This window comes from Lissotriton vulgaris, chromosome 12 (genome assembly GCF_964263255.1).
Source record: "Lissotriton vulgaris chromosome 12, aLisVul1.2, whole genome shotgun sequence".
Classification (NCBI taxonomy): Eukaryota; Metazoa; Chordata; class Amphibia; order Caudata; family Salamandridae; genus Lissotriton; species Lissotriton vulgaris.
Genome location: NC_141700.1, coordinates 576,356,930 through 576,370,392, shown reverse-complemented (window position 1 = coordinate 576,370,392; position 13,463 = coordinate 576,356,930). Strand labels below are relative to the sequence as shown.

The following is a 13,463-nucleotide window of genomic DNA, read 5'->3' as shown; positions in this document are numbered from 1 at the left end:
AACACCCCGGCAGAACCAATTTCTGGGGTGGAGCAATAGGGTTGGGGAAAACCAACACAACCTAAAGAGAAACCATATTTCCAAATAGTGACTGGGAACAATGGAGGTGAAGGTGCAGTGAAGCGAATGTTAAAACTAACTTGGAGGTATTCCTAAGTCTATTTTATCCCTGGATCCTCCGATCAGGATTAAAACATGAAGGATGGTGGTGATAGGGAGTCGCGATGTGCCTCTTACACCCCTCCTTACTGCCCAGTGCTCCACATTTTTCGGCCTTTTCAATATGCCAACTCAAATGGTCACGTAGACCTTCTTCAGGACAATCCAGGTCCCAGTTTGTGTCGTCATACCCAATCGTCCAATCGAGGTCGTAGGTGTATCATAACTTAGATCTTACCCTCGGGAATTTCCCACGAGAGATTCCTTGGGTTTTACTGCAAATTTAAAAGAATAAGTAATCCCAAAATTAGGCTGAGTGTTATCGTTGAGGTACTTATCTGTTCCAATATTGTGTATTTCAAACCTCTTCAACCGCGTGTTCTGCATTCATATTTCACACACCTGAACCCAGGTGCAACACCTTTGCGTGCCCAGGGTTACCTTTAGTAAGTTAAAATATTCATATGTCCTTCTTCCAACTTTGAAAGTCATGCGGAAATAAGTGGTTTTGTCACCAAATGAGTTTCACATACTCCTCAAGCATACCACACTTCTTGTATTCTTCATTCAGAAGGGCCACTCAGTTAAGATGTACTCACCGAGTTTGCCCCCAAGTCCAACTCAAAATGGCGGTGGTTGCTCTGGGGTGTTTTGTAAGCAGCCCTATGATGAAGCATGTCACACTTCGGTGTGAGGGAGGGCAGTATTCAAACTCGCAGCACGTTTCCACATTATATCACCACACCACGTGCGTGCACTCCCTACTCCTTATATAGTGTGTAAAAGTACTTGACTAGGGGTTTGGAGTAGGTGCACACTGTAACCTCTCCCCTTCTTTTGTATGTGAATACCTGTATGCTGGACCTGATTAAATTAGCCCAGAGTCCCCACTTTCTTGGAGACACAGTAAGCTTACAGTCCCTTTCCTTTTCAATACTTCTGAAATATGAGAGAGCAAGAATGGCTCTGCATCGCGATAAGAGCTATGGCAATTCCAATAAAATGATGACTGCATCGGTGTTCACATACTCGCAGGCCTTTTGATCAATCTCGCGGTCATTTCCAAATTAACATATTTACACTCTACTCAATGCAACATGAATACAACCCACATACCACTCAGTACCACATAATTACACGTCACATAATTCCTCTACTCAATGCAACATCAATACACTCCACATATTACCACTCGTTCCACCTAATTACACACCACGTAATTATATTCTACTCAATACAACCTAAATACACTCCACATACCACTCAGTATCACATAATTACAAGCCACATAATTACACTCTACTCAATAAAACATAAATACACTCCACATAATACCACTCAGTGCCACATAATTACACGCCACATAATTGTACTCTACTCAATGCAACATAAATACACTCCACATAAATGCACTCTCTGCCACATACCACCAATCAACATAAATGCACTCCACACAATTTCACTAAGTATAATTTCACTCAACACCACAGTTCCAGGCCACACAATTCAACTCCACTCATTTCCAATAGGCCCACCATAATTACACACCAAACCACATATTTCAACTCTACAATCCACAACGTACCTCCAAACCACACCATATAGTGGCACTACCTGAGCACCAAAAATCATTCACCACCACCATTTTGCATCAGCGCACCACCTAAGCCTCACCTAAGCCTGCCCTCGGAATCTGGCATCTGATTCTCCCCTTTGAGTCCGTCCACTGCTCGTGTTCTAATTAAATTACTGTTTTCCAACGTACACTCCCCCATTATTTATGTCCCGCTCCCCCATGACAAAAAATTATAACAAACACGCCTGAGAACAGGCAGGAAAGTGTTGCCAGCAGTGCAAGTACAAAAAACCTAGAAGACATTTTTATGTTAAAATCTTTTTTTATCAAGTGATTCAGTTTTATATAATGTCGTCTTGGTTTGTATAAAGTTAACAAAAATGCTTAACACTTTATTATAACTTTTCATCGTGATGCATAGCAGCCACAATGCTCTACAACATAGCCAAAAGCTCTAGCTAAACACATAAGGTCCCAAATGTGAGACCTATTGGCTATGCCAATGCTTGTTTAAAGTTGTCGTGGTCCAGATTATTGATTATCTAAGCAGCAGTCATTTGTTGTGTTTTTTATTTTCTGTATTTGTTTTTCCTATTCCAAAAGTCTTGTTCTGTATAATCATTAAGCTTTTTATAAGTGGAAAAATCCAATAAACTATTGAAAACATATTGCCATTTTTACATTTTAAGTTAATGTGTTGCTTTACATGTGTGTATTAATAAACTTTCTTCTTTTTTTCACAGAATGAATACTGTGCAATATAGAGCCCTAACCTGTCTCCATAGCATTCTCTCTGTGCTAGATGTTGAAAGTCTTGGCGGTACATCTGCACTTCAGAATCTCGCACAGCATCTATCAGAGATTCTGTTTTCTCAAACAGGCAAGTATAGAGCACAGATACCACTTTTACACACATTACACATAAAATGGCTGAAAACTTTTTCTAAGGATTTTCTCCTTCACTAGGCCTACCGAGGTAAAAGTCAAAATAGCCGCACACAAGTAAAACATGATCGATCATGTATGTCTCTTTTCTCTTACTTGTCTCTGGCAACCAGACTCACATTCTTCCTCAGCAAAACAAATAGGAGCAGCACAACACTGGAACATAAGCCTAAATGAAAACATACAGGCAGAGGAGCGCCACAGGGTGCTTATGGAGAGACAGAGCGACATAGTCGCCCCACAAGACTGAAGAGACTATTTCGAGACATTGTTTCCCTGTGTGGATGTGAAGACCATTTGAGAGATGCCCTTGGAAAGCGTCTTAAGGATGTCATTTAGCCCGACAATACTGGATGGACCTACTAGGAGCTGGTAGCCCTAGGATTTTCCCTGAGCAACCATGTAAAATTAGCTTTAGTGAGCAGAGAGAACTGTCTGATTGCTTGACCAGCTTCCAACATATCGCACCTAGTGCTAATAACCATGGATTTCCCTTCACTCTGACAATCCGGTAGCCTAGTCAATAAGAAATCATAGTTGCCCTAACCATTAATATGTAGAAATGGCAGTATGTAATAAGAAGCTTTAATATCCCCTTGCATTAATGTCCACAAGCAGCACTGACCTCACACAATCTGGGTTGAGCCAGTGAGGTACCTCAGCAATTCCAAGAATTAATAACAATAAATGTCACTATGTAGTAGGGGGCTTAAATTTACCTTTGCGTTAATGACCGCCATTATTGACCTGTCATACTGATTACTAGTCGACTCAATCATGACTGTCCGTATTCTCCTGCATTCATGTCCACAGACCGTATTTACCATTAATGATCTCTTGTAATGGAATAAGTGAGTAAGGGAGATCGCTTTCCCTATACATTAATTAAAAAGCATCAGTGTCCAAACCAATAAAGAGATCTGTAGTGCCCCATTCACTATCACTGGCACCAGGCAGTAATTCTCATTACTGGCTCCAGGCAGGCATCATTGATCAGGAGGTGGAACAAAAGACAATTGCTCTATTGGAGTCATCTGAAACGTATAGTATCCTCACCTCCCACATCTGCTTGTCCAAAGCTTCAGGAAGTGTCAGTTTAGCTTACAATGCTCTAGAAGAGATTTCTTACATTGAAATATTCAAGTAGCTCTTTAAAGATATCCTACAGCTTTCTCTGGCAGGCACAATGTGGTATTTCTGAGAAAATCCTTAATCAAATGTTTTGTTTTCTTGATTTGTTTTGGAGTAGGTCAAATACATCTATACATGCCAGCAAGGGAGCAAGGTATCCAGAAGGTACTCTACATTGGTTCCTGGACTATAAACTGTTCATAGCTGTATATTGAAAATATGCTTTTTAATTGATAATTCATCCCTTGCATCTGGATAGAGACTGTGAAGGATGAATTATCAATTAGAAATTGTCAGACTGGATCTGCAAAACTGTGCTCTTGAAGTGTTAGCAAAGCGACACCAGACCAACTCCAGTACAGAACTGTGAAGCGATCAATGGATTAGAGGACGCAGCTTATCTCGGTCTTTTCTTTTTTCTACATGTGTAAGTGAACTTCCATGGATTGCTGTTGAAAAATGTTAAAACCATGGACAGGACCAATTCTGGTTCTAGCACGTCCTATGTCCCAGGTCAAATTTTGTGATTAGTTGGCAACTTCTTTGGAAATGACTTTGGAATCTACGTTCTTCTGGGATCTCTGCTCTCAACTATCCGGCCTGCCGTGGTACAATGTTTCGTACCTATACAATCATCCCTGTCTGCAGTAATATTGTACGATTATCCTAGGAAGATTAATTATGTCATTAAATTAGTTCAACAGTGAATGGCACTGAAGTGATTAGTCCTAGGCATGAAAACTGAAGATATTGAACAATTGTGGTAATATTGAAGACCTTTCGTCCAGTGCTATGTGTTGTTCACTTCACCCAACTAGCTACTTCTTGGTATGACTATTGTAACAAAGCAAAATACATCAGTCGTTATTGGAAAAACACCTCTTGAGGCAGGGAGAGGTTGGGGCCTAATCATGGGTGAATCTAAATAGTAATTTATCCCTAGCTCTAAAATAATTAAGTAATAAGCAAACCTTTAAAGGGTGGTGATATTCTAAATTGACTATTTTGAAGGAATTTGTTAGACCAAGACAGTGACTTGATTTGAGCTGACGCACAGAGGATATTCTAGGTAAACATTGTGCCAGCGACCAATTTAGAATTTCAATCAATTAAAATGGGACTATTTAAAGGGCCATTCAGAACATCATTTACCGGCTTATATTAAAACCTTAAAAAGACTGAATGTTCATCAAAAGTGTTCTCTCTGGCTGGTTGTCAATAATCAAGGTGGGATCTAATTGACAGTGATGAAAGTCTGAAAGCAAAACTCAAATTTAAGACTGAAAGAAGAATAAAAAAAAATGTATTGTGTGTTTTGGTAGCTGAAGAGCCTACCAAATCTAGGTGTGTTTTTATTTTTCTTTGTAAAGTATAGGAAGAGTTGCTTATAGTGGGTTCTAGTTATGGTTTATCTCAATATAAATCATTTCCAAATTTCCCTAAATTACGGGGATAGGTGATACAAGTATCGCCCATTCTATTCAGCTCTATACCACTGGTTGTATTTGAACATTCAGCTGACCACCACTTAAAGTGTGTAAGGACTACCTTGTACTACACCTACCATCATACACCATGGGAGCTCTGGTGTGGGTTTGTTATCCATTGTTCAATCCCATCCCTCCTATAGACTTTTTGACAAACTCTGGTGGCATTCGGGGGGTGTATCTCAGTTTTTATGGATCTTTGTTTACATATACGTTGAAGACTGGTTGTTCAAAAAGACTTCTCTTGTCCAGGTTGCTGGTCTTCACAGGAATTGTTCTGCATTATGAGATGGTTTTCTTCATCACTATACCGTTTTACTTCTGTGGTGTCATGCCAGAGGCTCCAGTTTATTGAAGTAGTACTGTACATTATTCAGTGGAAGGATTTCACTGTGCTCAAGAGGTTGTTGACTGTTCAGCACTCTGTGTGTCTTCCCCATCTTGAAGTCTGACATCAAGCCCTGTGCTTTTTCCAGCAATGTGATACTGGTTAATTCGCCGTTCATTGGCTGAGTTGAAGTCCTTACATCCGATGTTTAGGTTTTGCTGTTGCCCAAAATGGAGGTGGCAGGAGATGCTTTCTCTCAAGTATTCCAGGACTTGTGAGAACTTGGAGTGGTGAAACTTAGAGAACAACTTTTTCTCTGGAACCATCGTCTGCCAACTGTGGTCACCGATGTCTTAAGTTGGTTAAACCATTGGGAGTTGTCTAAGTGTGCGTTACATACCTCTATGGAAGGTAACCACCACATAGTTTTTCTGGAAATTTGGCTGATCTACTTGACCCAGGCAGTATACCTAGCTTGGTCACATCCCTCATATCAATGTTGACCCACCAGTGCTGGTGCTAGTCCTAACTGCTACAACCATGTTCTACATCAACAAGATGGGAGGTGTAGGCTCCTTCTGACTGTACAGCAAAAGCCTGACTGTGTGTGAATGCTCAGAATGTTTGTTTAGTGTGGCTCACCTAGCTTGACAAGGTCATCTAATAAATTGGTGCTTCACCATTTATTTGCCATTGTGTCTTTTCCTTCGCTGTTGCAGATATTGATCTTGACACTTTGCGTGTAATAAAGTGCGGACAGTTTAACATGTGATTTTCCATTTAATGGACCACTGGGGGTGCTGCTATTGTACGAGAACATTTAGACTTGATTGTGTGTTACTTCTCAATCGACATTCTTCGTCTGGCTCTGGCAAAGTTGAAGCCATTGAGAGGACATTATATTGATAGGGCCAGGCTCAACAAATGGGGGTTATGGGTCCTCTGCTGCTCAGCTCCAATTTCACTTGAGTTGGTACCTTAGGTGCCAAAAGGAGGGTGAAGGTATTGCCTTACAACTTAAGCTACCTAGCCTTGCATGCATAGTGACTTGGAGGCAACCCACAGCACAGTGGTCCATGTCATACTAAGTGGCAGATATAATCCTGGTAGCTAGTTTTTTTGACTGTAATGCTAACCTTTTTCAAAGTGGCGTGCAAGCCATTCTTAATTTGTTAACTAAAAAGGCTCTTACTCTGGGTACAGTGAAAGGTTGAGTAGCTGCAATTTGAGCTTTTTAGTGTTCATCAGAGCAAAGCTCACTCTTTAAAGTACCAATATTTTATTTTTTATTTTTGTGGTGCTTCAAAACACACCAAATCTCCCCATCATCTCACTCAAGAACTTAATCTGATTGTTAATCATGCAGCTCATTTGAGCTAATGTATTATCATGACTTTAACCCCTTGCTTGGAGATCTATATTTTTCTTGTGAACATATCTTTAGCCTGAAAAATTGAGCTTCAGAGACTCTCGGTACACCCTCTTTTCACTTACGCTTAGTGGTTATGGTTGTATAAGTGGTAATGCCTTTATTCCTTCTATGATTGTTTCAGAGTTCTGTTTGTCTCAGAAGGTTCTACTGCAACATTATTTCCCTCTCCTTACCCTTTCAGTCAAGAGGGCGTTTACACATTTTGGCCTATTGTAGGGCCTTCAGTGTCCACACTAACTGCATCAAAAAGCATTACTTGGATGACAAGTTCTTTGTAGGTATTACCAGTCCAAATAAAGACAATATGATCTCCCAGCAACTAATTTCAAGATGGATTTTGATTTGCATATATTCGCACTATGAGATTATAAAGAATATTCTGCATCTGGAATATCCGCCTTCTCTGACCAGAGTTTGTCACCTCAGATAGCTGCCATGGAGCTTACCTGGCTTCTCTGAATTACTGTTTGTGGGTGAAAAAAACAAGGTGGAACTGAAGATATGGTTGTTGGATGATGTTTTTTGGAGGCTATCATCATAATTTGTGAGACTTTGGCATCTCCGCTGCCAGAGTCTGAGGCAATCTGCCTCCCATTGCGCGGATAAAACCTTATACCTTAGGATATTTCAGTAGATTGTAGCTGTTGAATGTTTGAGTATTCATTGGAAAGACTGTTATCAAAGGTAGGTAATTTATTCACCCATTCTTTACCCACGTACTTGTACACATTGGTGCACCTAATAAAAAAAAAGTACATACATTTGCATGTCAAGCAGGTAATATTGTAATGTACTTTTTATTGCTCTTCATAAAACTTTTTTTTATTTTTTTATTGTGTAGCTACACCAAAGACCGAAGAATTCATGGAAGCCATAACCTGTGCTGTAAGGACACTGTTACAAATAATGGCCTCGCAAAACATATCACAGGTTGGATTTTCCAAGAAATTGAACTTCACTATTATTTCTAAACATTCCATTATGACTTGTAACACAACATAAAAGTGTATACAAGTATTTGACTGTTTACACTTTGAAAATTAAGAGGACCAGAAAAATATGGAATAGTGGAACAAAAGAATGGCCAGTTTTGTAGCCTTATACTTAACGAATGGTTACGTTGAGGCGGTGTTCACTTTGTTTCAGCATTTGTGACAGAGTAGAAAGAGCCTCTGGTATTTCAATGCCCTCAGTAGTTAGTTAGGATGAGCTAACATACCTAAAAAAAGGTGACCACCGCCCACTACTTGAAGTGCATGTATGGCATGCTGTCTGTGGGTGAACTCAGCAGTACTAGCAGCAAGTGAAAAAGTAGTGTGACAATTACAGTATCCTTCACATAGGTTAACAGCTTCCTCCAAAAGATTTGTGATGTCTTGCACGCTCATAATATTTGGAATATGTCATCCTCTTAAAGTATATCCTCCTTCAGTATTAATGATTAACAGGGCAGTACAGATCATATACCACCTGCACATTATATAGCATACATTCTTTGTAGAATATAGGCATGACTATGTAGATCAAGCACTGTCTTGTAAAAGTCCTGTTCCCATCTAAGCATATTAGGCAATTTGTTCTGGATTTCTGGAATCCGTGTTTTTACACAAGCTTGAGATTGCATTTTGGGGATGTGGGTGATATCACTGTCTTTATGTATATTAGTGATTGCCTTCTGGTGGCTCAAGTCATGTTTAAAAGCTCTGGGGACCGGTCATCTAATCTTGAGGTTTGGCAGCCAATGTCTGAACTCCATTAAAGCTATTATTTCCAACAGGACAACAAATCCTAGTTTTTCATGTTCTTGTTTAGAGTCAGAGGTCTGTTTCTTCTGTAGCCATGATCACTGCTTGGGTGAAAGAAGTATGTGACCCTTTTCACATGTCCTTTTGCCCTTGAGCTTGATCTTGGTCACCCATTACCAAATCTAGTATAGTCTTAAATTGTGCAGCTACAGTATATCTGTACAAAAGTGGCATATGAAGACCATGCTGCTTGAATGTCCTCGAACATACCCTTTAGGCAACCATGGGTGTTGATTGTACCATGTAAATGTTGACGTTCATGCTTGCAGCAGTTTTATTGATCAGCAGTAGTAATAGTGGTGGAGTTTGAGCTGTACATTGATCAAGACCAGAAGTTTAATTATACACCCAATGTATTGTTCCCTGCCTCCAGATCTACAGTTCACGCCAACTGTGCGAGTCTTTCAGGAAATGTTGAAGCAGTTCGAGATGTTGTCTTTGTAGCAAAATATGTGGAAGATCTTTAGCTAAATGTCTGTGTACTTTATTTTGTGTGTTGCTCCTATGTAGGTACAGACTTAAGCATTACACTTTTATGCGGTTATACCAGTTTACAAAATATAAATCTAATTTTAAATAGTTTATTCAGCCCAAACACATTGATTAATATGCCTTTTCCTCTTTCAGGAGAGCTGATAATTCAGATCATTTTTTAATAAAATATTGCTGGATTGGAGTCTAGATTTGATGGTCTGGCAGGCCGTATTTACAGATTCTACCTAGTGCTGCATAGACATCATGACTTCTTAGAAAATACACATTCAGACAGATTCTTTTGCTTTTTAAATGTCCATCATTAAACTACACTGACAGGCTTGCAATGTTCATCTATCAAACATTTGTTTTTCTTTTCAACAGTGCATGAGTCCTGAGCAGCTGATAAGCTTGCGTGAAGCTGGTATTCACTGCAGTAACATAAGTGTTAAAGTCAATGTAGTTGGCATTGTGGGCATAACTGGTAGTGTTTTGGCAAAACAGACTGATGCATCGGAAACACTAAAGGTAAATAATTATCCATAACAATTTAAGGCACTTATTGTTGTGATGCCTGACATTTTCCTTAAGCTTTCAGGGTTTTTCTTAACTGTGTTTTTTTGCTTCATACTGTGAATTGTGACTGAATGAGATTTGAGATCCTTGACTTTTGCCTTCCTGTTAATTGGGTTAATTCTAATAGTAATGATTTATTGCTTGCTCTCAGACCTTTGTTTTTTTAGGTTTAACAGCAGTATCCATTAGGCATCATTATGATGAGACACACTGTGTTGATATAAAATAGCTGTGGTTTGAAGTATGCATTTACAGTATGTTTCATTGTTCCACCATGTTAGAGTGTACATGCTACAAAGGGAGCATGGTGCACTGGTCCCACTTTATGCATTTTGATGTTTCTCTCTTGTGTGGAGTGAAACTCCACTGGGTGTAGTGAAGGAGTGGATGAATACCTCCATGTGATTGGTTCAGCATTGTTGTGTGTGTTGGGTTCCAATTAAATGTAACTACAAGACAATTTCCCCATAGTGGAGGGACTAGCTGGCAATACAGCAACCCCAGAATGCAGTGTAGGGGTAAGGGAGAGACAGTTTGTTTGTTGCAGTTGTATGTGTGCGCGAGTGATTGCTGTACCCACTCTTTTTACCTAGCAAAAAGGCTGCTCATGCTAGCTCTGCTACCCTGAGGATGCTTGGCCTCATTCATAGAACTGATCAGGTTAACGTCCCCTCTGGTGTATGCTGGACCCTCCCATTCCTGTACACTGGCTAATTCTTTCCCTTTTAATGCCTCACAAGTGTGTGTTGAAATGTACAAGTGCAAAAAAAGGACAGGACTAAAACTCTAGCTATGTCCCTTCCAAACCTGTGTTTCCTAAATTTTTCCCTTTTAAAACTAGGTATACCATTTGCCAGCATTGTATAAACTTTCTCAGTGTGTTAGGTAAAGATGTTCCCACTGAAAATGTCAGGATTCAAGCCGTGCAGCGAAAACAGCAAGCAAATATTAGTCTTGTTCTGCATGAGCTCGGGACATGACTCCTAAGTTGTGTGGTAAAAGCGCAGACATGCACTCAAAGGTAATTAAAGACAGAGAAGCATAGCTTTAGGTCACCAACCACAAGAAAATGCGTTGTTACTCGACTATTTTCACATGCCAAAAAAGGATAGAGCCTGGATCTGGGTGAGCAGATGGTAGCCTTTGACTTGTGGGCACATATTTTCAAATGTCCATCCTACAGTCACACAGGCATATAATCTGTGCTTCTGGGTGGGCCAGCAATATTTTAGTTTGCTGTGATCTCCTTTGACCTTACCAGTGCTCCTTGGGTGTTCATAAAAGTGATGGCAGTGGTTGCTGCCCCATTTGCAGGTCAGCAGATCCTGTATTCCCATATCTCGATGACTAGCTGCGGAAAGCAGGCTTGCTGCTGTCCGTCGTGGACCTCCTCTGTATAACTATAAAAGTTTTAATATCGTTGAGTTTCACCACAAACAACCCAAAGTACTAACTGATTCCCTCTCAGAGGCTTCCATTTATTCAGACAATCCTGGATATAGTGGAATTCTGGTCTTTCTTTCCGTTGCAATGAGTCCAGAACATTTGCGCTATGAACCTGATGTTTGAAATGTGCTCCTGGGTCCAGGTAAGCGTGGTCCTTAGACTTCTTGGCCTCTTAGCATCTCACATCCTCCTTGTCAACTACACCAGATGACTCATATGAGCCTTACAGTGGAACTTGAAGTCCTAGTGGGTTCAGCGCCTATGCTGCCTTTTCAGCACATCCATCTGAGTTACCAGCTCAAATTTGCCCATGGTACTAAGAGCACAATTAGCAGTGTGCTAGGTTACATAGTACAGTGTATGCCTGTGTAGTTAAGGGACTATTTATGCATGCTATGAAACAGCTGAACTTCTTTTTCGGAAAATTAGTTCATGCGATAGTATTTTTAGGTTTGAATGCGTATATAGCATTTTTAAAAATAAACAATTACAAAAAAAATAATTGCCAAAAAATATGAAGTTTTGAACCCACTCCTCAGTCGGCTGAGAGTGTGCACATAACATTCTTGCATACAATACTCATGTAATCACATTTTCAGAAATAGAGCTGTAACGCTATAAGACACAACATGTAAGTTAGTTCCAGATAGCTTAAGTATGAACCCCACTTAAGGTAAGCTTTTCCACTGACCCTTCGAAAATACATTATTAGTTTGAAGCGCTCTGTTGCTCTTGAGCTAAGTTCACGACCTACAAACACCTAAACACACATGCAAAACATACATGAGTAATACATTAAATATCTTATTCAAGCACATTAAGTTAAACCTGTGAATTATTATCCTATATTGTGTAGTCTTTGTCCTATAATTTGTGATCACAAAGTTTGCTGATGTCAAGATTGTATATATGGCCATATCCTGAAGGTCACTTGGTCCCCCTCTACCTGTTTCACTAGCAGTACAACAAAAGTGCTATTAGGTAGGATCTTTACTTTTATTTCCCCCACCATCTTTCGTACATTGTATGAGTACAATTTTATGTTTAAGAATTACCACTAAATATGTAGGAAATTACTTCCTCTGTCTGCCTCACTCCCACATCTTCTAATACAAATATCCATATGATTGTTTTCATTTACCTTCATTCATCCTTTCTGGGTTGTAATGCATTTTTTTCAATTCTCTGTGTAGTACACAAGCGTTCAGCTTGAAACCTTTGTTATTTCTCACTCATTACGTATGATGTTTCTTCCAAGTTCCTTCTCCTAGGCTTTCATGTAGAGTACAGTCTGTGACTTGTAAGTCAAGGTCCAGCTATTTGTGGTCTGTAAAAGACATCTGCATATTTTGTAAAGTGTGTTACGCATTTTTTGTTTGCAATCTGTCAACTCTGTCTTGACACCTGTTCTTCAATTCCCCAATGAATTAGCAAGCGCCTTGGGTGCTATTGGCAGAGGTGTCTAATTTCGTCCAGAATCACTTTTTACAACTGTCAAAGTATCTTATCACAATACTGTCCTACATGTCTTTAATAATTTTGCCCCCACCTCTTCTCCATCTAACTAAACTTAACCCATCCTCAGCTGGTATGAAGCGTGGACTCATATCTGTAGGAAGAAACCGCGCAGGACTTCTGGTCGGACCCCGTATGTAATATCTTTTTCCATGTATTTAGGATAAGCTTAGTAATAGGACTAATATATATCTGTATGGGTCTGTGTTGCGCCTGTGTTTATGGTAATCATCATACTGCTTGTTAGAAATGGGGTCTCTAGTTGGTAAGGGTAGTCCAGATAAGGGGGGGTGGGTACATTACTGAAAACTGCTGCTCACCCCCTTGGTAGCTTGGCACGAGCAGTCCGGGTTATCTCAGAGGCAATGTGTAAAGCACAGTAAACACTACAGAAGGGCACCACATCAGTTTAGAAAAATATCCAATATTTTATGTATTCAAAACCAGACCAAACCGATAAAAATCCACTATACAGTACTTAACAATATGCACTTTGCAAGAAGAACCTTAAAAATGCAGTTCCTTGAAGTTGGTAGCTACATCCGGTGCTGAAAACAGAATCAAACAGTTTCGTCTGACCGAGTCCGTC

At 39.8% G+C, this 13,463-nt stretch overlaps 1 protein-coding gene across 1 annotated transcript in view; it reads left to right on the top strand.

Annotated features, from left to right (window-relative positions):
• HEATR3 (HEAT repeat containing 3) overlaps positions 1-13,463 on the top strand; it is a 194,414-nt gene that overhangs the window by 156,045 nt on the left and 24,906 nt on the right. The window contains exons 11-13 of the mRNA XM_086945442.1: positions 2,479-2,615; positions 7,900-7,988; positions 9,722-9,865. Coding sequence (XP_086801568.1) covers positions 2,479-2,615; positions 7,900-7,988; positions 9,722-9,865 — 370 coding nt within the window. The remainder of the gene's footprint in view (positions 1-2,478; positions 2,616-7,899; positions 7,989-9,721; positions 9,866-13,463) is intronic.